Raw genomic sequence first — 23,807 nt, forward strand, 5'->3', positions numbered from 1 at the left:
CTCAGTTATGCCCCATTCTTCTGTGATCCGCCTAAGCTCTAAGCTGATATTATCAGCTGTATGCTGCCCATGGAACACATGGGTTTCCAAAACAAATTCCCTCATTTGCCAGTTTTCAATGACATGACATGTTACAGTCAAATATGCCTCTGTGGACACTGAAGTCCACATATCAGTGGTAAGTACGACACTATTAACATCTTGCAAAGATGACTTTACTTTCCCTTTACACTCATCATACATGTTTACAAGATGAGTCTCTGTGAGCTTTTTTCTTCCTGGGAGTTTGTACTTTGGATCAAGAGCTCTCACAAATCCCTGGAACCCTTGGTCCTCCACTATAGACAGGGGCTGGAGGTCTTTTGCTATCATCTCTCCCAGGCATCTTGTGAGTTCTGCTGCTCTTGGGGAATTATCTACAAATAATATAGAATATAAAGGGCAAATTAAATGATAAACTGCATTGAATGCTTGATCTTACTTGATCTATGAAACCAAACTTTTAAAATAGCTTCCACAAAGTAGAAAGGAAATGGTACTTTACATACAGTTTCTATTTTATAAAAAAATGCTGTGACTCAAATTGAAATGGCTAGTACAATACATAATTAGAGAAGTACTATAATAACTTCATAATTGTCAAAACCCACATTTTGACATTTCTATTTAACCATCAGTCAAAATAAATGAGATGGAGAATAATACAACTGAGAATTATTCAGCAGAGTAGATCATTTAAATTACATTGACAAGGCTGCATTGGACTTTACAGTACGTTTGCCAGGAGAAGTATTTGATAGGTAAGAAGACAGATAATATTGTATCAATAGAATAATTCTCAGTTGTATTATTCTCCATCTCATTTGTTTTGACTGATGGTTAAATAGAAATTTAAAAATGTGGGTTCTGACAATTATGAAGTTATTTTGGTACTTCTCTAATTATGTATTGTACTAGCCATTTCAATTTGAGTCACAGCATTTTTTTTTATAAAATAGAAACTGTATGTACAACCAAAGTTCTAAAACAAATTTGTTTTAACAATTCAGGGAACTGCCGTTGTTTTATCATTGTCACAAAAACCCAAGCCCCCAAAATATAGCCACATCGCCTCATTTTCTCCCTAGTCTGTACCTGGATATTGCCTGCCTGCTGCACCAAAGGACTCTGAAAGCGATGTCTGTCTCGCCCTAGCAGCACCTGTACCTCTCCTTTCCTCCTCCTCTGACCGCCTCGTCATGACGTTGTCATATTCTGTCTTGTGATTTATATGTAGATGTTTGATTAGGTTTGTGGTATTACCACAGTACCTCACTGTTTTGTTACACGTGTCACAAACCGCATCGTTTGAGTTTATGGAAGTGAAGTAGCTCCACACATAACTTCGCTTGCGTTCAGCCATATCCAATCCGTCGGACTGATAGCGTGACTGAACAACATGTGCCAGGCAGCGGACTGAGTGGCTATAGCGTGCTCTGCAGTTGTACAGTGCCATATTACGCACATGACTTGGCAGGCGGAAGAACAAGTAGTTCCGACTAAGTTGGCATTATTCAGATAAACTAGGGTAATTGTGGTTACTTTCCGCTGTATTTCTATTTCCAATAAACTACATATTTGCTTCAAATTACTGAAATATCGATATTTTGATAAGATAATCGATTCTAGAACATACAAAGCTGGTATCGGAGATATCGATATTTTAGTATCGATCCGCACATCACTACTGTCGATCTGAATTGAAATTGTTCTGTGGAAACATGGCGTTTCTTTCTTAGAGCTTTTCAAAATCAGATAAAACTGGTTATATATGAGTTTTTGGAGGGTTATTTGCATGTTTATGAAAGGTTTTATTTTATTACTTCTCATTAGTTATTGTCGAATTATTTGGAAATTCTACATTAAACATTACTTAACATTTGTTATCAGACCGTTTAATTTATTTATTTATGTATTCATTTACATTTATTAAGTCGTTCATTCAGTATTGATAGAGTAACTGGCTCAATAAATAAAAGCTAATCGCCAATCGCTTTTGCTCTGATGTAGGTTTTTGCACGCTATTACCGTATATATATGCGCGCACCACAAAATAAAGTCGCGGCTAGAATGGCCGTGTTTTTCTAAGTGGAGGCTGGCCGCAGTGAACCAGAAAGGAGGAGATATATTGAGAAGCGACATTTATTGGTCTGTGTCGGTGCTCCTTTACCTTACCTTTCATTTGTTGGTGAAACGATACAACTGAATGGCCCAACGTGACATACTGACATCTACAACTATTTGTGTCCATAAACGCTTCAGCTTCATCTTATAAAACGTATTTATGTGTTTTTAGCTTGTTTACTGTACACCGTGTCACATACCAGCTTTTAGACATTGTTCTGTTATAAGTTAGAAATGACAAGGATGCAGTTTCCCGCAATACAAAGTCAATGGAAAGCGTTGGATATTTTTATTATTATTATTATTTTTTTTTTTATCTGTTTTTATCTTTACAGGACTAAGTCTGCCTTCAGGTCCTATAGCAAGAACATGGTGCTAACCGCAGTAACACGACAGAATGGCAAACTTACACAGCCTATTTAATATGATGGAAATATGATAAATAGCTCATCTATGTTTTGTTATTTCTTAAACAGGCATCGGGAGGCAGTGCAACGATCATGTAAGGCGATTTATTATGCTTGTGCTACATGTGCTAAAATGTCCAGCTGAGCATGACGTGATGATAGTGTAAAGAACAATATAATGCACTAAATGTTAAATTAAAAATTCAAATAAGAATAAATCATGAGCAATAAATGACCGACAAAAAGCCACATGGAAGGGTGGAATTAATTTTAATAAAGAAACTACATTTCCATATGATAGAACATTTAGTTGAGTTTCTGTGTGAGACAGGATCCTGAATGAGCTCTAACATTAGCTCCAGTAGATATAGTATCAATCATCGTTTTTGGGGGACATTTTCATACACAACATTTGTCTTTGATTTCTGCAAAAAAAAAAAAAAAAAAAAAAAAAAACACAAACTCAATCAACATTGCTGATGTAACAGAAAATTAACAGAAGGCCAGATTTAGGTTTCTCTTTGAATAATCTTTACAACAATACCTTATTAATATTTAATAAATAATTTTCTTAACTCATACTGGTTTTAAACTCCAACATAGATAAGTAAAACTGATCAAAGGACATTAAATGTGAAGAAGAGCAATTGTCCTCTTTTCTTTTCTTTTCTTTTTTTTTTTTTTCTTTTTTTACTTTTAATGAGAAAAGCTGCATCTAAATACTGGGAATTTTGTTTTTCAAAGTACTAGTCTACTACTACTGAGCACACTTGGAGCAGCTGGAGGATATTGCATCAAACATCCTGTTCATCACATGACTTTTTATACAGTTAAATCATCAAACAGTAAATTCTGGACGTTTTAGAATGGTTACCTTTCACACAAATGCAATATACTTGATGCAGCACATCTACAAATCAAACAATGGCCGCTAAAGCTGCGTTTTACCTCAGATGATAATGAACCGCAGAGCAGCTACAGCTCAGGTAACGTGGGTTAATAGCTTCGTGTGCTACTTTAATTTCAGTGAAAATCTGATGCTATGAAACTGGTAAAACCGACTTATGGGTTTACTTTAGAATAACAAATCAATTTATTTATATTTGTAACTGTTTACATGATTTTAAATAAAAGACTATTTAAATTAGTAGGCCACTGACCATCTTTGAGTTGGGGTTGGTATAACGTTAAAAAAAGTTTTACATGTATATATCGAATATAATTCATAACACATTATTTGTTACTAAAACCCTTAGACAGACAATAACAAACCCAAAAAATAGGAAGGGCGTGTTAGTTGGCAATGTAACTAAACAACCAACACGACAGAGCCGTCGTGTTTTGTTTAGCATTGCGTGGAAGGCTGCATAGCAGAGGGCGATCTTTTTGTGTTGCCATGTCCGCTTATTATAATAATCTCTGAAATCGTTGTTTGGCCTTAGCTGAGAAAGTGGCAAATTTTATCGAGCAGTTAAAGGTGCGGGTCGCTATATTTGGATCTGTTTTTGGAAATATAAAGCATTTGGATTTATTACTTATTGTTATTTTTATTTATTTATTTTTTTGTTTGTTTGTTTGTTTGTTTGTTTGTTTTGTTTTGTAGCCAGATCTGGCAACATGAATGATTTAAAATGAACATATCACTTTCCCGGTTGTGGCAAGAAGCGACACAGCTCCGACCGGAAACTAACAATGAAATTCATTTTTCTACCTTTGTGTTTTATTAACGTCTACACCTACCACAAAAGTTTGTCCTTACCATAATACAAAAAGTGTATTATTCTTGTACAGTGTGACAAAAATAACGTTGGATTGATGTGCGCATACAGCCATAGCTGTCTCCCTTCTAGCCTTATCCCCATTTCTCTTTCGATTTTCATGATTACGCATACGATCGAGCGGATTCATTAGGTTGCTAAAGTGGCACTTCATGCTCATGTCTACATAAAGCATACAGTTTTTAATCTATAAACTTGGCTTGTAAAAAGGGAAATACATCTGATGCACTTGTCTTTGTATGCAAAACGAAAACAGCATTGCAAAATGAAACAAACTTGCACAGTATTTATAATGAAGTGCAAACCCTTAATCTCCCTATATGCTGAAGGCAGTAATTGACGTTTGGGAAGATAGACCACCCACATCTGTTCCTTTACTGTCTGATGCGCATTAAATACAAAATTTCAGTAATCAAGCTTCAACCACGCTAACTAGATGAAGACAACATCTTGGAAGTAATTACCTTTTTGGGGCGTTTTGGTTTACACAGTGCTGAATCAGATCTGTCATTCTCCCGGGTTTGGTCTGCATTAATAATTCAATGTTAATTTGTGCTGTGTTTGATATATTATATTATGTGTGTGTACTTGTTAATGCTACATTGTGGGGACACAATGTAAAAAAATATTAAAAATAGTAAATGATGTTTATCTGAAAATGTAACAATACAAACATGTTTTCTGTATGGGGTAGGTTTAGGATTAGGTTTGGGTTAGGGGATAGACAATATCATTTGGTCAGTATAAAAACTATAGAAGTCTATGGAAAGTCCCCACAATTCACAAAAACAAACATGTGTGTGTGTGTGTGTGTAAATATATGAACTGATTGCTTTTCTGACCTGTTTTTCTATGTTTCCTGGAGATGCAGCACATCACAACTGCAGTTACAATCAACAGAGATCCAGCAGCAAAGATCAGCACTATGTACAATAAAGGTAAAGCTTGATCTGTAATGACCAAATAAGCTATTAGTTTGACTCAATCTGTCAATCTGATCTACAACTTTGAAACTCTGATACTTTGAAGCACTAAATGGCAGTGCTGCTGTACCTGTACATGTGTGACAGAGTTTGCTGATGTTCAGGTGTGTGGTCTGGTTGCTGATGGGATTGTTGATCACACAGCTGTAGGTGTTTTTATCCTGATGTTCCACCTCCAGAGGTAGAGAGAGACTGATGCTGAGATCAGACGCACTGATGCTGGACAGTAAACTGTTTCCTTTGTACCAGGAGAGAGTCACATCACTCACATTCACCACTGAACAATACAATAAACAATTCTGCTGTGATGATGGTGAAAGATTTTGTGAAAGATTTCTGGTAATGTTAGGAGTTTGCAGATAAGCTGAAAAATATAAGAGAATAAACAGTGTGTTTCTAGTGTGTTTCTGTCATTTCAAACTGCAAAAATGATTAAACAATAAATATTTAGATCAAGACAATTACAATGGCAGTGAATGGGGCTGTAAACTTTAAAATACTAACAGGTTCAATAGTAGAGCTATACACAAACAATATGCATGTTGAAATTATTTTAGTATGAAAAATGGCAACATTTTGATACATTAATCACTATGATAACATAATGCCATAAACTCTTAAACTCTTTTCTGTAATCTACAAACAAGGTATGAGTCAAATTAATTATTTTAATTTAATTTAATTTAATTTTATTATTTTAATTTTATTTATTTTATTTTATTTTATTTTATTTATTTTTATATATATATATATATTGTGGTAATCCAAATAGTCCTGAGGATTGAGCCTAACATGTACTGAACCTGGAATATTCCGTTAATAAAACGGTTGAGACAAATGATCTCTACTCACCGTAGACAGAAACACTGAATGATTTTGATGACAATTCAGCTGCAATTATCTCTAGTTGATAGAGTCCAGCATTTTCAGTTGTGATGTTTGTGATTGTCAGAGACCCGGTTTGATTGTCCAGCTTCAGTCTGTCTCTGAATCTCCCATCATTATATGTAAAGAAGATTCCAACAGCTCTGTTTATCTGAGCAATCAGAGAGTTTTCAGATTCAAAATTCCACATGATTTCATCATCTTCATGTATTTTAGTAACATCAGTGTTTAGAGTGACTGAATCTCTCTCCATCACTGACACCGACTCACCAAACACACCTAATGAACATGAACATAGACAGATTTGTTGACTGTTAGTTTAAAAAGCCTGAAATCAGTTTGTAACATTTCAGTATGAAAATAATGAACAGCAGTAGAGACACAAAGCAAAACAAAAGGTGACGTATGAGAAATCTTTAATGTATTTTGAAGTTATCTCCTCTGAAACAAAATAAATGTGATATGACATGTCAATTTAATAACAGCTTAATTAAACTACCAATTGGACTCTGATTTAGAATTTTAATAGTTTATGTTTGGGTCATTAAACATAAAAAAAAAAAAAAAGGAAATCCAGGCCAGATCTCACAAAAATATGTCAGTTTGTTTAGTAATTTGAAATGGCTCAGCAAAATTACTCTGACATTGCAAAAAAGAAAAAAAAAAAAAAAAGAAAAAAGATTATATCTTACCAGTCAGACTCCACCAGCACAAACAGAACAACAAAAACATGTGGAGCATTTCCTTTATCAGTTCAGTGTCTGATCTAATAAAACAACCTGCTGAAAATATTTGTTCATCTAGTGTGTGAATCCTCCTCCGACAGAGTTTGACCCACCTAGTTCACATGTGGACAAACTGAAAGTATTGTATAATTACATAATTACATAACACAGTCCAAAAATATGTCTGAATAAGGAACAAAGTTACTTTAACTGTTAGTGGTGGGAAAGAATCTTTATAAAATGGAAAGCATTTGTATCATTAAATAGTGGTTTTTGAAAGGTAGTTGGACCATGCTTAATATATTGAGGTAGAAAAGTAGAAAATTTGAATTTCAATATTAAAATAGTCAAATTAAATTTAATGATTATAAAAAATCATTAAAAATGGTTTTATGACCATTCAATTGTTGAAAATTGCATTGCCAGTCTGAGGTGTGAAACTCAGCTCATCTTAATAGTCAAACTGAAACCTACTGCTGTGTTTTTTGTTTGATCTGTTAGGTGGACAAAAGCCTCTGTGAGTGGCCACGGGTTTGACGTGAGTGTAGTTTGTAGGTGAAGAGTTTCTTCCTGTTCTGCCACTGTGAACCTAACGGTTGATCCCCTCTCACAGAACTATACCCAAAATGTATATATATAAAAAAAGATTTTTAACATTTACACGTATTTGGTACCTTTTATAAAAATGTTATATAAAACAAAACATTCTAACATGTATTCAATATTTAATCCCATAAGAGTAATATTTGCATAGTCACATTAGTACCTCCATTACCTTTGCAAGGGTGAATAAATTTATATAAATAGTAGATCCTTTTGTATTTAACACTTTATGTCTTATGTCAGCTAAACTTCATCTCTGTATACCAAGGGCTCTTTAAGTCACATGGCCTTGAAGCATGGTGTTTAGATGAAAAAAATTGAGGCAAACACCCTTACATGGTTTGACTCAGGGTAGTTGGCACTCCGCCACCTTTACAAAATAATAGGAGTAAGAATGGTGGAAGAGTTAGGGAGAAGAACACCTGCAATACAATCACTGGCTGAAAACCATATATATATGTGAGCCTTGAGTGAGATTGTCAGATGTTCTGTAAGCATCTTGGCTTTGCTGCCACCTTGTAATAGTGTATATCTCTGCCTCCTTAGTATTTTTTATTTATTTTATTATTTATTTTTTCAAGACAGAAGAATCTTTGCTCCACAGCTGGTGGGCTACAACTGTGAGTATACATAAATGTAATTCAGTATGGATGTGTGTAATTTACATTGTAATGTAATTTTTTATTATTATTATTTTATTTTATTTTATTTTATTTTTTTTTTTGCGTTTGCTTAATTTTTACGTATAAATACACATTTTTTAAAATTCCTCCATGAGTTTTTTTTTCTCTCTCTAATAGGAATTTCTAATATATGCATAGACATTAAAAGGGATGAAAAGTCCCAAAACAAAGTTTGTATTTTTTATTGTAGGATTCTGGTTTTATAATGTAAAAGCCTCCTACTCCCCTACTTTTCCCTTTGTATTTATTGATTTAAGTTTTTCTTTATGTATTTATTTTGTTTGTTGTTGTTGTTATTGTTTTTATTATTTGAACATTTTTGATTAAGGCAACGTATTAGGACTATGTAATACAGACATCTATTACTGGAGTGATATTTAATACATCTGTAATCATATGTGCGGATACACTGTCCCCCAGTGGCGATCTTATGAACAAGAGTCTTTTAGCTGATCTCGGATCAGTTATATAAATCAAATGAAATACTAGTAGCTAGTCTTTTATTGGCCAGGGCGGCGTTTCCCAAAAACAGCTACGGTCGCAAGTTCCGCCGTTCACTTTCCAGCATATAATAAAACAAACAAAACAAACTCTGAAATTAGATACATAAATAAATAAATAATAAGACACAATATTTAATTGTATTAGGTGATTAGTTAATTGCACACGATTTGTACATTAAATAAAACATTTGCAGTAGATTTGTAAATGCTGTTGCATGCTTAGAGTTTTTTTTTTGTTTTGTTTTGTTTTTTGACATAGAAAAGGCTTATGACACTTTGTGGAGGGAAGGTCTGCTAATTAAGCTGAATAAAATTGGTATAGGTGGAAAATTCTATAATTGGGTTTTAGACTTTCTGTTTGAACGTACTTTTCAGGTTAAAATTGGGGAAGAAATGTCAGAATCTTATAGCATTCTAAATGGAACTCCGCAGGGTAGTGCAATTAGCCCAATATTGTTTAATTTAATGATTAATGATGTTTTTGATAAAGTTAAAAAAATAGGAATAGGATTAGCACTTTATGCAGACGATGGAGCGTTATGGAAGAGGGGACGTAATATTAAAAATGTAGTTAAAGATATGCAGGAGTCAATTAAGAAAGTGGAGGAGTGGTCCCTGGATTGGGGCTTGAAATTCTCAGTCTCCAAAACAAAGTATATGTTATTCACAAAGAACAGGAAGATTGAACATATGGATCTGAAGTTATACGACCAAGCATTGGAAAGAGTGCCTGTTTTTAAGTATCTTGGTCTATGGTTTGATGAAAAACTAACATGGAAAGTACATATAAATCAAATTGAGTCAAAGTGTAAAAGGATTATAAACTGCATGCGTGCAGTTGCTAGTTACAGTTGGGGAGCTAGTCGCAGTGCATTGTTATGCATGTATCAAGCTTTGATTCGTTCTTGTTGTGATTATGGATGCATTATCTACGGGTCAGCAGCCAAATCTCTACTGAAAAAATTAGATGTTATACAGTCTAGAGCATTAAGAATATGTTGTGGAGCAATTAAAACATCCCCTGTAAATGCAATTAGGGTGGAAATGGGAGAAATGCCTCTAGAGCTTCGAAGGGTAAAATTGGCAATGACATATTGGGTGAATCTTCAACAATCAGCAAATAGTCATCTTACTCGTAAAGTATTGGAGGAGTGTTGGGAATATTTATATGATGGAAGTTATAGTTTTGGGTGGAAGAGTAGAATATGGGCTAAGGAGTATGGTATGGATAATAAGATTTTCTGTCCTAATATACCACTCGCTGATGCCCCGCCATGGAGAGTCCCTGAACCACTTGTAGATTTGAGTTTACTAGACAAGCCCAAGGATGAGTATATTGGAAAGGAGGTTAGTGCTTTTTTAAATAATACATTCTATTCAACTTTACAATTATTTACAGATGGATCTAAGGAACCTGTTAGTCAAAAGGTTGGTATTGGTGTATACATTCCTACATTTAAAGTACGGATAAGTTTGAAATTGCCTGATGATTTGTCTGTATATACGGCTGAACTAACAGCTATAATAGTAGGATTGCAGTGGGTTGAAGAAGTTAGGCCAATTAAGTCGTAATATGTTCAGATTCTTCTTCTGCTTTAATTAGTTTAATGCATGCTAAATCAGACAGAGAAGATTTACTAATGGAAATATATCTATCGTTATACAGATTAAAAGAGGCCGGAATAATTGTATATTTCTGTTGGGTGCCAGCACACGTTGGGGTATCTGGTAATGAAGTTGCTGATAAACTAGCAAAAAAAGCACTAAATAAGAGTGAGGTGGATGTTCGAGTACCTATGGGGAAAAAAGAGGCAAAGTCGGTCTTAAAGAAAAAGTTAATGAATAAATGGCAAATTAGATGGGATAATAGCAGCACAGGGAGATGGTGTTATAGCATTACACAGACAGTAGGGAGAATGAATTGTCAGGGAAGAAATAGAAAGGAAGAGGTGTGGTTGTCCAGGTTAAGATTGGGACATACAGGGCTGAATTCAACTGTGGCACTTATGGGTTTGCGTGGAAATGGTTTGTGCGATGTGTGTGGTGTACCAGAAAATGTATTTCATGTGCTTTTTAGGTGCGGTAAATATAGTGTGTATCGTGATTTATTATTTAGTCATTTAGGGGAGGAGGGAATAAGGCATGATTATACCTTAGGAAAAGGTTTAATGGATAGACAAATATACACAGCCCTAATTAGATATATAAATGACTCAGGTCTAGGGTCTAGGATATAATTTGGATGGGAATACTCTACTTAATCTGGAGCATGTAGAGCTAATTGTAAGTGGTAGAGGAGCTGAACACGCAGCGCTATCATGAGCATGTGCTCTGAGTGCTCCATAGATTAAAGGGAGTATGAAACATAAAGGTTGGGTTATTATTAGTAGTAGTGGTATTATTATTATAATTGTTTGTTTTTTTTTTTGTTGTTTTTTTTTGTGTCCTTTCTCAAAATTCAGACTCATCACCTATGTAAGTTTAATGTAACATCCAGTACAGTAGGTGGCGATAATGCTCCTAAGGAGTTGGTCGCCATTAAACAAGAAGAAGAAGAAGAAGAAGAAGAAGAAGAGTTTTTGTTTTGTTTTGTTGTTAGTTTTTGTTGCATTTACGCTTTAAACCTGCAGGTGTCGTAATAATGTGTTTCGAACGCTTCAAAAAAAGCTGAGTCATTTGTGAATCAAGGTTTACGCGTAAAATTGTCTTATAATACGCATAATTCGCGCAAAACGTCATGAGGAAGAAAGGATATTTAGGAGACTTCTCGTCTGAGGTGCTTACACAGTAAGTAGAGGTAGCGGTGACCTGCTGCAGAAAAGCGGTTTCGGGCTAAGTTGTTAGCGGGCCCTCGCCAAGTGATTTTCTTTTTCTTTTCGGCAAAATAGTCCTACGACAGAAAGCTTCGGCGCAGAGCTTGAATTTAAAGTGTTTTTATTCACGCAGCAAACTTTGCTTACGCTGTGTCGACCCAATCGTTTTATTTCAGAAACCTCGTTCATTTTTTTTTTTTTCAACGGAAAAGAGATGAAGAAGATATTTACGTTTTTGTTAGGATATATATGCCTATTCGTCGTGCATGGTAAGACGTTTATTTGTTACAGCTTGTTTGTGATCGTCAGGGAAAAACACGGCCGTCACCCAGGTTCATTTCGTGAAACCTAAACTCAGCTGTACTATTTTATTCATTATTTTTGTTTCACTAGTGCACCAGTTGTTGTTTTAAATACTCAAGGGTTTAGAATAAATTTTCTTTAAATAATTTTATGTTTCTGAACGGTGGAGAAACTGGTGTAATAAGTGTAAACTCCAGATAGAATTTCTCTCCAATCCTTATCAAACACCTGAACACGGCCTAAAGGTTAATGGAAAGCTACAGATAAGAGTTGTGTGTGTGTGTGTGTTTGTTTGTTTGTTATTTTAATCGGCAAAATACCAAAGAGCGAAACGTCGTCGTTGCCGACCGGAAACTAACAATGAAATGAATTGTTCTACCTATTGGATTATTGTTGTTGTTGTTGTTGTTGTTGTTGTTGTTTAACGTCTATATCTACCCCAACCTTAAACTTAGCCCTTACTATAATACAAAAATAGTCTTATTGTTGTACAATGTAGCAAAAATAACGTCAGATTGATGTGCACATGCCCAGTAACATTGGCTTTCAGTACCATATATAAAAATAATAAAGGCATATTTAGAAAAAAACAAGCCTTGTGCATTATAGGGAATAATATTCAGAATATTTTACAGTTGGTTTGATACCTTTAGATTAAATGGTGTTGTCATGTAATGGATTTATATTATTGCGTACATTAAAAGTTGTAAAATTATTATAAAATACATAAAAGGCTAAATCCAAAAACAAAGCCTTGTGCAATAACAGGGATGTTTTTCTGCACATTTTAGTATTGGTTTTATAGTATTAGGTGATGTAGTTAAATTATTTAATTTATTATTTTTTTATTTTTTTATTTTATATTTATTAATATTTATTTATTTTCTTGAAATTAAGCCTTGTGAAACATAAAGGGCATATATTTATGTCAATCCGAGTTAGTTTGAGCTCAAAACATGACAGGCACAAACATTTTAATTGGTATGAAACCGAATGTCTAATGAATGTCAAACATAACTAACTTTACTGCAGTGAAGTTGGCCATATAGTTGTACTGAACTTAAACAATATGAAAGGATGTAGTTTTGGTTTGAACATTGAACTAATTTTTCTTTTTTTTATATTATTTGTTTGTTTGCTTACATATTTATTTTTGTAAAAAGGTATTTTGTGCTATCATTCACACATGCAAAGTTGATTATATAACATAAAAAAAATTACAATTACTAGTTGACATAGGATATATAATGTATTTTATATTATTTATTTAAACTCTTATATGCTATAGTTTGATATAATGTTCTAATTCATCATGCCATGGGAAGTCGATTCAGTATTTTATTATATTGATATTGTTTATTTCTTACTCCAGTTAATCAGGCTCTTAAAGTCCCCATGAAATCAAAATTAAAGTTGTCTGTTTGTTAGTATGAATATGTTAACCTTAAGGTTATCTATAAGTTAGTGTCCTCCAAAACAACGATAAAATTCGTGTTTACAAGATATAAGCATTCAAAACTTGCAGTCTCTCACCAACAATTTTGAAGACATCACGTTGCACTTCAGCTTCTCATCAAACAGTCTGTCCAATCAAATGCTCTCTAGAATCGACGTGTCCCGCCCCCTATACTGTAAATAGACATTGAAGCTGCAGCTGAAATTTGTCACTTGTTCAGTGTTAGTATTTTCTGTACGGTGAATGGCTCCGGACTTTGGCTCCAGTCCAGAGAGCGGGCACACGGAGCTGATCATATGCGCAAGTCAGCATATATATGAGAGGTTCATGAAACCCCAGACTACTTTTTCTGAGATTTTAGCAGAGGTGTTTGTGTTGCACATCATAGATGACAATGTTAGCATACATTAATTTTGATCTTTTTTGCGCTATTTTCATCTTCCGGGTTTAAAATCTACATTGTGCTGATGTCACCACTTGTGACATTGCAACGGATGTCTAAGATTATGTTTTCTATTCTTCTTATCAGTATTTTTAGTTTATTTGCCTTTTTTAGATGTTAGACTTTCTCCATAGTATTTTAAAATTGGCAATAGAAGTCAAATAGATCACACATTTTACCATCAGCTTTGGGATATAGTAATGGCTCAGCTCATGCAAATCACACTTTTTGAGTGTAAGCTGATTCACAATTAAAAGAACTGTGCTTCAGTTATATTGTGCTGATAACCACTCCGTCCGTTAGTCCACCTATTACAGGGCTTGACAGTATGAACTGCCTGATTGCCCTAGGCCAGTGGTTTTCATTCCTGGTCCTGGGGACTCACTGTTCTGACATTTTGTCTCACTTTTTCTGATGCACTCAGCTGAGTTTATGGCACTCTCAACTAATGAGATGATAATCTGAATAAGGTGCGTTAAATAAGGGAGACATACAAAAGGTGCAGAGCAGTGGGTCCCCAGGAGCAGGATTGCAAACGACTGCCCTAGGCCAAAGATACTCCGCTCAGACTACAACCGAACATGTGTGTTCTGCGCCTGCGTGAGAGGAATTAATTGTCTATATCAGCAGCTGTCAATAGTACGACCTACATATTTGTCATTTCAAATGAGAAACTGAAACAAGGATATACGGGATATATAAAACGTAAACAAAATAGGGCTTGCTTACCAGTTTGAATATCAGTTATGTTGATAACTTTCTTAATTTTAAGCTGTTATGAATTGTTACATTTATATGGCTGTGCATCCAGGTAACTGACATAACACTCCATTTGGACAGTTTCTTACATATGTTGCTTATAAACTGTGTTTAATTATGTAATTTTTACCTTGAGTTATCTTGACTTTAGTCATGGACAACTACTTTTTTTTTGGTCTGTAAAGTGGGAACTTTGGCTTATTCAAAAAAGTTAAACATGTTAGCGCTGTCATTTAGAATAAGTTCTTAAATTTTGCTGTTAGTTATAGCTTTTGTAATAGCCAGTAAATCAACAAATCTTAAAACATTTTTTCATGATAATTAATTTTTGAATTTGGTCTTGTTAGGCTCAGCCATTGCTGTCATCTGAAATAATTTCAATTTTTAACTGTTCATTTCTTTTTTCAGGTGCCTTTGGTGTTGGTTCAGATGGAGTGTCAGTGTTTGTGATGATAGGAAATTCATTCACTTTACATAGTGATGTTGAAATAAACCAGCAAGACCGAATTACATGGTATTTTAATGACAGTCGTATAGCTCAAATCACTGGAAATCAGAATAAGATTTGTACAGATGTTCAGTGCAATGCAAGATTCAGAAACAGACTGAAACTTGATCACCAAACAGCATCTCTGACCATCATAAACACCAGAACCACAGACTCTGGAGATTATAAATTAAAGATCACCAGCCGCAGCATCACAAATATCTTTAATGTTACTGTACATGGTGAGTTATTTAATAGTTAAACACTAGGTTATACATGTTTAAATGACATCATTAGTGTGTTTATTATATCAGTGACATTCAGAGTGGCAAAAACTTTTGTGTGGAGAAATGTAATGCCAAATTTTGTAGGCAGTGTCTATTTAATGTAAAGTTGGCTAAAGCGTTTACTATTTGTATTAAGTTTAAATTGCAACACTAGCATCATATTTACACTAAGTGCAAATGGTGACTAGATGCTATTTAATAAATGCAAACAAAATAAAATGTCATTTCTACTAAACGCACAATGGTGGGTGGAGTTATAATAGCTGTTCCATTTGCACTCGATGTAAAAATATTGCCTCAGATGCATAGCAGAGAACTCTTTCTGAATGTTTACTTTTTTTTGTTATCCCAATGTAGGCAGCATTTCTTTAACTTTTGTTGTTTATAATGTTTATACGAGTATTTGATTTGTAGATCAGTGAGTGTGTGCAGAACAACTCTTCTGAGTAGTGACAGTTACTCAATTATTTAAATACCTCTGAACGGCCTTTGCAGACATTTCTGTAATTGTGACTGCTCTGCACTGCTAAAAATTAGCTGTTAATGGAAATTGTAATGCATCTATCATCCCAACCAAATTAATTTAGGTGAACTGTAGAACTATTATTGTGATCTGATGGAGATGGCAGTTTCTCTTCAAACCATTACCCTTCTATTATCATCTGTTTGAGGATTTGGTGTTAAGTCTATGATGTGCAAAAGTTTCTTTAAAGAGAGGGGAAAAAAAATCAGTTCTTCTTCCATATGTACATGCTAGGTACCTTAGGTAAATACATATACTGTAAAATAAAGTGTAACCAGAATGTATACTCACAATGTTGTGTTTTGTTAGGTTGTTTATTTTTTGTTTTTAATCAAAAAAGATCTTGCAGCAGGTGTTGGTTTGTGTTTCAGATGTTCCTGCTGCTCAACAAGATGAAATAAAGAGAAAGTCAGTGAAGGTGGGAGAGTCCGTCACTTTAGATCCTGGTTTAATGAAAAACCCAAGTGACCTGATGACGTGGTATTTTGTGGACATCTGCATCGCTGAAATCACTGGAGATAAGAGTAATATCTGTACAGATGATCAATATAAAGAGAGATTCAAAGACAGACTGAAGGTGGATGATCAGACTGGATCTCTGACCATCACAAACACCAGAAACACAGACTCTGGAGCTTATGAACTGAAAATCAACAGGAGCAGATTCAGCATCCGTATAAGCTTCACTGTTACTGTCACTGGTGAGTATCATTTTGTCTTTCAGTCCATGTTTCCTTGCAGTTTCAAAATACAGTTATTTATTATTATTATTATTATTATTCATATAATAAAGAATTATTTATTATAATTTTTTTAATGAATCCACTGAATGGAAAAAGTGTACTGATTTTTCAAAAAAAACACACCACCAGATTGCCCTACCTGTTAGTTAAATTGAGAAGGGTCTGGCTGCAGACATGCACATGCATTTTCAGACCTGCACTGTCAGACAACAGCACTTCTGCAAATGACATCACTTGCAGTCTGTTTTATTTTTATTTTTTCATGTATTTTTTTTATTGAATCTCTCAGCATTTTACATCAGTAGCCAGGTGGTAAAGACAAGAAAAAAGAAATTAAATGATAATGTCCCTCGCCAGGGGGCGTAGCAGCCAATTTAAAAGTGGGGGGGACAGTATGGTGATGTGACCCAAGAGTGTTCATACAGTATAATAAATTCTAAATAGAAGAACAATGGGCATTTTACAGCACCAAAGTGGCAATTTGAGGAACATGCCAGGATGATTTACATGAACCTATTTCTGTGAAATCATACTCATAAAAATACATAAATAAATAAATAAAATACTGCAGGACTTGGACTTTAAGACCACTGTGGAAATCGTCTCAGGTTATGTATGTAACCCTGGTTCCCTGAGAAGGGAACGAGACACTGCGTCCTCTAGGTGGCGCTAGGGGGAACACCGTCTGCGTGACCCGTGTCTGAAGCCTAAATACAAAAACAACAACAGAGTTGGCCGGCGACAGCCTATGACGTCACTCCCGGCGCGTGTGGGCCTTACCATAAAAATGGATTTTAGATGTACCGTTGAGAAACGGTGGAATAAGAGGACCCTCAGGGTGAGGGGAGCACTGCCGGTTTAACAAGGCTCTAAGGGGAAGGCAGTAGGGGCGCATCTAGCTGCCCAATCAGGCAAAGCTCAAAGCAAAACCCTCAAGGAGAGGGGAGCACAAAGATGCCAAGCAGATAGAGGCCGCGGCTATCTATCCACTAAAACTGCCAGGAGCCGATACACTTAGCCACACAGGATAGGGCAGTGTATCGTGACAGGCTTCTACTCCCAGGACAGGAGGAGCCACTGATCCCCCCCAGGGGGACGAGCTCAGAGACCCTTTCCGTAGAAAGGGGAGCATCACCGCGCCCTGTACAGAAGCCTTGGATGAGATCTGACCCGCAAACAGTTCCCTTGGCCTGGGGGAAGGCAGTAAGGGCGAACCTCAGTTGCCCGATGGGGCAGTGCTCAAAGCAGACCCTCGATGGGAGGGGAGCACCCTATGCAGTAGCCGCAGCTAACTGTCTAATAATACTGCCCTGAAGCTGATACACGTACCAAGAAAAAGGTAGTGTATCGAGACCGGGTTCCACTCCCGAGACACGGGAGGGACACCTGATCTTTTTAGGGGAGACGAGCTCTAGCAAAACCCTTTCCGCAGAAAGGGGAGCATCGTCGCACCCTCCCAGGAAGAGATACGGGGATCAGAAATGACGGGGAGCCACCTCTACAAGGCTGCACACAAAGCAGTCACATCCCCAGCCCTCAGGCTGTTCTGCGGGTAACCTCTCAAGGGGCATAAGCCCTTCTCACCCCACACAGACCTATGCTTAACACCTCGATGGAAAGCATGGGCCCTGCTCTACCAGGGCCCGCAGAACCTTGGGAGCAAGGGCTGAGAATATAGCCAAAGGCTTTTTGGAGCACTCAGAGAGTTTCCACAGAAACAACTCTGACTCGTAAGATGGTGAAACATAGCGTGAACAAGCCCACTCCTCGGAGGGGCGACCCGCTAGATCACCACATGGCATTGGAGCAGGTCTGTGTGAAAGGCGGAAAACCCAGCAACAGAAGGCCCCTCAGGGCGGGACGCAGATAGAGGGTCTCAACCCGGTAGCGTCAAGTCCATGTGTCTATCCAGGATATCCAGGAGCTCCCTGCGAAAAAGATTTCCGAAGAGCTTACCTGGAGGTAGGACCAAACCCCTTGAAGTAGTGCTGTAGTGGGGACCTGAAAGCTTCCCATTCCATATGCCGAAGGCAGATCCAGGCATGCAGCCCATAACCATGGTCGAAGACCAGAGGGGGGTGCTCGAAGAGGACCTACCAAAGGAAACACAAAACACAGGTCCCAAAAATACAGCATGGTAGACACACAATAAGAATCTCGTACTCACCCACCGTGGTTCCCGCACGACTCCAGATAGCTCAGTAGATCTTGAGAAACCGCCCAGACCATCTACTTATAACCCAAGCAGGGGAGATAATATCAACCAGGCAGGGGTGCAGGGACACCACTGCTTAAGTTCAATAACTGGGAGTAAACCACAAATCGACCTGACCATAAAAATGGGCTGTCTACCTAAACCCCATAGCAGGGGGATAGTATTCAAAGCAGGGGCTAACTCAAAGAGACTGCTATTAGAAAACCTAAAAAGGGAGCGATCACAGAGCTAGCACCTGGCTATCCAGAAAGATCAAAAAAGTTGAGACATAAGGATCGAACTCACCCATCCGTGGTTCCCACGCCTGACTCCAGCTACCGGATAGACCTTCTTGAGAAACTGCCCAGATCATATAGCGTGTTATCTACTTATAACCCTAACAGGGGAGATAACACCATCTAGGCAGCCCTGGCTAAGAGCTCAAAGAGACCGCTACTTAGAAACCCTAGGAAGGGGAGCGATCACCGAGCTAACAACCGGCTATCCTCAAATAGACGGCTCTATGAAAGGGGTAATGTAACCCCAACAGTGGGCTGTCAAATTATAACCCCAAAGGGAGAACAGCACCATGTCTCCTATAAGTCATTTATAGGAGATAAAAACACATAATTAATGCAAAAACTATAACCATCCTCAGATGGCTATACTTATCCTTTTTATTTTCTGTCCATACCCCCGAGTATGGCAGAAAATTATCTCCACAATTGCAACGCGCAGCATATGATCAACCCCCTCGGGAGCTGAACACGCTCCGCCCACGCGCCAGATTCCCACGGGAATCAGGCGGAAAGGAGCCGCAGCCGCGAATGCGTTGTTAATGCCGAGAGGCGAACACACTTCGGGTATAGAGAAGACTCACCTCCCTCCTTTGCAAATGCATCGTGATGAGCATATCCGGTTCCCTTGCGAGCTGGACGCACTACTCCCGACCTTTTATACTGTGGTCGCACCGGTAGTGACGCACCGGCAGCGACGAGTCGCGCCGGGAGTGACGTCATAGGCTGTCGCCGGCCAACTCTGTTGTTGTTTTTGTATTTAGGCTTCAGACACTTAGACATTTAGAGGACGTAGTTCGAGTTCCTCGAAAGGGAACTATAATTTTTATGAAGTAGAAAATTATATCGGCGCAACGTGACGAGGTACACAGAACAGGTTCTGTTGTCTTTCGACGTTAAATCATAACATGGAAATGTGTGATTTGTGTCATCGCGACATTCTGTAAGACATACTCACATTGTGTGTTTGAAAAAAGGATGTAATCGTCCTCTGCTTTTTTCTAGGGTGCGTTTTACCCCAGACAGCCAAATGGGTGAACGAACGAAAATTCACAAGAGCAACAAGATTTGAAGCTCATGGCAGACACCAAATAGATTCGCGCTGTGATTGGCTAAACGTTAGTTCACTCAAATCTAATTAACAAATCAGAGAACACGGGCGGAAATATTGGCGCTAGGTCAAAAAAAGTGCGGGGGACAGAATCACCTGTTTCTAAAAGTGAGGGGGGACGTGCCGCCCCCCGTCGCTACGCCCCTGTCCCTCGCCATTGCCACTTGCAGTCCACACAATTCGTGCACGTTGCCAATGGAGACAAGATGCTATTGTGGTTAAACGATTAAAACTAATTTAATAGCATAATGTACAGGGTCCTACAAGTCATTTATAGGAGATAAAAACAAGTCCCACAAATCAGTGGCCACAGAGCAGCTGAATATGTGTGCAAAGTCTCTTGTGTTCCTCCCATAGAAAACCATAAAAGGGAGAAGTCCACTTCCAGAACAACAATTTACAAATAATTCACTCACCCCCTTGTCATCCAAGATGTTCATGTCTTTCTGTCTTCAGTCGTAAAGAAATTATGGTTTTTGAGGAAAGCATTTCAGGGTTTTTCTTCATATAATGGACTTCAACTGTGCCCCGATTTTAAACTTCCAAAATGCAGTTTAAATGCGGCTTCAAAGGGCTCTAAATGATCCCAGCTGATGAAGATGGGTCTTATCTAGTGAAACAATCTGTCATTTTTTTTTTTCGAAAAATACAAATTTGTATACTTTTTAAGCACAAAAGCAAAATGGACTAAGATGATAAGGACCAAGTTCAGTATAAACCTTATTACTGACAAACTATATACCAGCAGATTTGAACACGCAATAATAAATGCAACAAATGCTATTAATAGGACCAACTCCTTATAGGCAAGCAGACATGCCCAGAACACAATGCATTAAATAGACATTTTCCTCCCGTAGAAAATCTATATAAATATAATACAACGATATGAAAGGGCTGTAGAAATTATTCTTTATAGCAAAATGCAATGTACGCGGCGTTGCGTTTATTCTGGGCTCAGCTGCTTGTGTGTAGTTGTTTTAATAATGAATAGGAGCATATTGAGTTTAGTCTTTTTCATCTTAATCCATTATGCCATATTATGCCATGTTTTGCGGAGGAAAACACTATATAGCCTACATATACATTATATTAATAAACTGTATATTGAATTTGATCTTTTAATAGCATTATCTTAATACATTAATATTAAGTGTTAATGGTTTTCCACGGGAAGAACATGCTTAACGAGTGACTGCGCATTGTGTTTATATTCTTCTGTTCTGTGGCCATGGATTTGTGGGTCTTGTCTTTATCTCCTACAGATGACTTGCAGGAACCTGTACGTTATGCTATTAAATTAGTTTTAATCGTTTAACCACCACAGCGTCTTGTCTCGATTTGTGCGTCGCAGGTAGCAGACAGTGCAGGTTGCGATTGCAAGTGACATTGTAATTTAGTTTATTTTTGCTTGTCTTCGCCACCTGGCTACTGTTGTGAAATGTTGAGATAATTAAATAATCACAATAAATAAATAAAATAAAATAAAATGCAAATTAAAAAAGACTTTTGAGTGCAGTTGTCTGAGAGTGTAAGTCTGAGAGTCCATGTCTGAAAATGCAATTGCATGTCTGCAGCCAGACCCTATTGGGTAGCAGAGAGTGCAAGTGAGAATTGCGAGTGACATTGTAATTTAGTTTATTTTTTCTTGTCTTCATCACCTGGCTACTGTTGTAAAATGTTGAGAGTTTTAATTAAATAAATAAATAAATAAAATAAAATAAAAAAATAAAAAGGACTGCAAGTGACATCACTTGCAGAACTGCTGTTGTCTGGGAGTATCTAAAAATGCAAGTGCATGTCTGCAGCCAGACCCTATTGGTTAAATCAATATCATGCAACCTTAAATAAAATAAAAATAAAAAGATCAGTCATGTCTACAAATAATGACTGTCTGTCTTTAGCCGTTTCAGATTCAGGTTTGTCTTCAGCTGCTGCTGTTGCTGTTCCTGTTGTTCTGCTGCTCGTTGCTGCTGCTGTGATTTAATATTACAAATCCAAAAAATAATAATAATAATAATGTCCTGTGAGTATTATATACAGCTAATTTACCAAGATGGAAACATGGGAATTACTGTAAGCAGCATTTAACCAAGTTTATTATTGTTCAAACAGACATCAAGGGGCAGCACAACAACACACCATCAGGTAAGATACTGATGTCTCCAACTGTAAATTTGCTATGTTGGTACTTCTGGTTTCATTCACTTTCAGTTACTAAGTTGTACAAAATGGTTCATTATTTCAGAATTCTGTCTTATAAATACCCACCATCTGTTTTCGTAAAGGATCGTGTTGAAGACTCCTGATGGGACATCCCATAATACCACTAAGGATGCCAGTGAAACACCACAGTAACCTTACTACTTTTTTTTTTTTTTTAACCCCTTAACTGTCACCCCCCATTTTCACCCCCTGTCACCCCCCAACTCAGATGTGAAAGTGCATTAGCCAAATTTATTTTTTTTATAATTCATGAACGCATTTTAATACAGGCCTAAAGTTGGTCTCTTTTTAAAGCAGACAATCAGCAGATTATTAAGTGAAATCATTTAAATAAATTAAAATATAAAAAGTTATAGATTTTAAATTTACTGTAAAAAAATGTACCATGCTATTTTTATATAAAATTAATATTTTGCAAAATAGTTTTTAATCAGAAATTGCTATAAAATGAAAACCTCCTGTTATCATGTAGATTTTTTGTGGTGCAATCTTGTTGAAAATTAATTTATTTCTGTTCCTACATAAGTTGTAACAAAAACCAAAAAAAAAAAAAAAAATATCTATTTAGGAGTCTTAGACCTTTCCAACGATATTAGTGATTAGATTTAATTGTAGACAGTTAAGGGGTTAAAGAGAAGATGGGAAAAATTGGAAAAAAGAAGAGCATCATCTGAAACACATCACTCACAGAGATTACAATGATACCACAATTTCAGTAGTCAGTACCAATACCAGTGAAGTTTATTCATACCAATTTCAATACATCAAAAAATGCTGTAAAACAGTCATGATTTCATGTCATTTGCATTATGAGACCTAATTATGCACTGATCTGTTTGACATACGAGTTGTTTTGCTCTTTTTGTGTACATCTTTCTAAAACACAAATACCTCACCTATTTAACTGCTCTCAAACAGTCGCACAAGTGCTCTACACAGATCATGTGCACAAATACACAACGAATGTTTGAAGGTACTGTTCTAGCACTAAATGCAATACTGATACTTTAGGTGCTATTCCCGGTATTATTGCTGTTAAATTAACTTTAGTTTTACCTTTAAGTTCCCTAGTGAAAAAAAGTATACTTTATTGTATTTGTAATATATTTCCTGTTTCAATAGTATATTGCAAATATACTAACCAAAAATTGTACTAACTTTAAATATGTTATAAGTGTATTACCACCATGCTTTTAACTATTTTCACAATACAACTTTTAACACACTTTAAAATAATTGTAATTTAGTATATTTTCTAAAAAATATATTTCCTAAAAATATACTTGAAATGTAGTTTTGTTTGTTTTTAAAAGTGTATTTATTTGCACTTTATGTAAATATATTTTAGTATTATTTTTAACTGTGTGCTGAAATGTAACTGCATTGAAAGTATACTTTTAAAGTACATTATTAAAGAACTTGTTAGTATGCTTTAAG

The 23,807-nt window shown here is 36.4% G+C and overlaps 2 protein-coding genes across 5 annotated transcripts in view; one reads left to right on the plus strand and one right to left on the minus strand.

The window, feature by feature from the left end:
- LOC127160425 (SLAM family member 9) overlaps nt 1–6,988 on the minus strand; it is a 23,395-nt gene extending 16,407 nt beyond the window's left edge. The window contains exons 1-2 of the mRNA XM_051103065.1: nt 6,909–6,988; nt 6,184–6,495 (exon numbers count right to left, since the gene is read on the minus strand). Of these exons, the coding sequence (XP_050959022.1) occupies nt 6,184–6,495; nt 6,909–6,957 (361 nt within the window). The 5' untranslated portion in view covers nt 6,958–6,988. The remainder of the gene's footprint in view (nt 1–6,183; nt 6,496–6,908) is intronic.
- LOC127160424 (uncharacterized) lies at nt 3,473–23,586 on the plus strand. Of its 4 annotated transcripts, none has more exons than XR_007826743.1 (7): nt 3,473–5,286; nt 8,126–8,164; nt 14,912–15,232; nt 16,172–16,501; nt 22,049–22,170; nt 22,260–22,292; nt 22,393–23,586. XR_007826743.1 is itself a non-coding variant. In XM_051103064.1 (5 exons), the coding sequence occupies exons 1-5, from the start codon at nt 5,214–5,216 to the stop codon at nt 22,129–22,131; spliced, it is 846 nt and encodes a 281-aa protein (XP_050959021.1). In that variant the 5' UTR covers nt 3,473–5,213; the 3' UTR covers nt 22,132–22,242. The 4 variants fall into 4 exon arrangements, 1 of the variants encoding a protein (XP_050959021.1); XR_007826742.1 differs by having other exon boundaries at nt 3,474–5,286; nt 22,433–23,586; XR_007826744.1 differs by lacking the exons at nt 3,473–5,286; nt 8,126–8,164 and adding an exon at nt 11,599–11,812 and having other exon boundaries at nt 22,433–23,586.
- The last annotated feature ends 221 nt before the right edge of the window (nt 23,587–23,807 follow it).

Source organism: Labeo rohita, unplaced genomic scaffold, assembly GCF_022985175.1.
Source record: "Labeo rohita strain BAU-BD-2019 unplaced genomic scaffold, IGBB_LRoh.1.0 scaffold_347, whole genome shotgun sequence".
In the NCBI taxonomy this organism is placed as follows: Eukaryota; Metazoa; Chordata; class Actinopteri; order Cypriniformes; family Cyprinidae; genus Labeo; species Labeo rohita.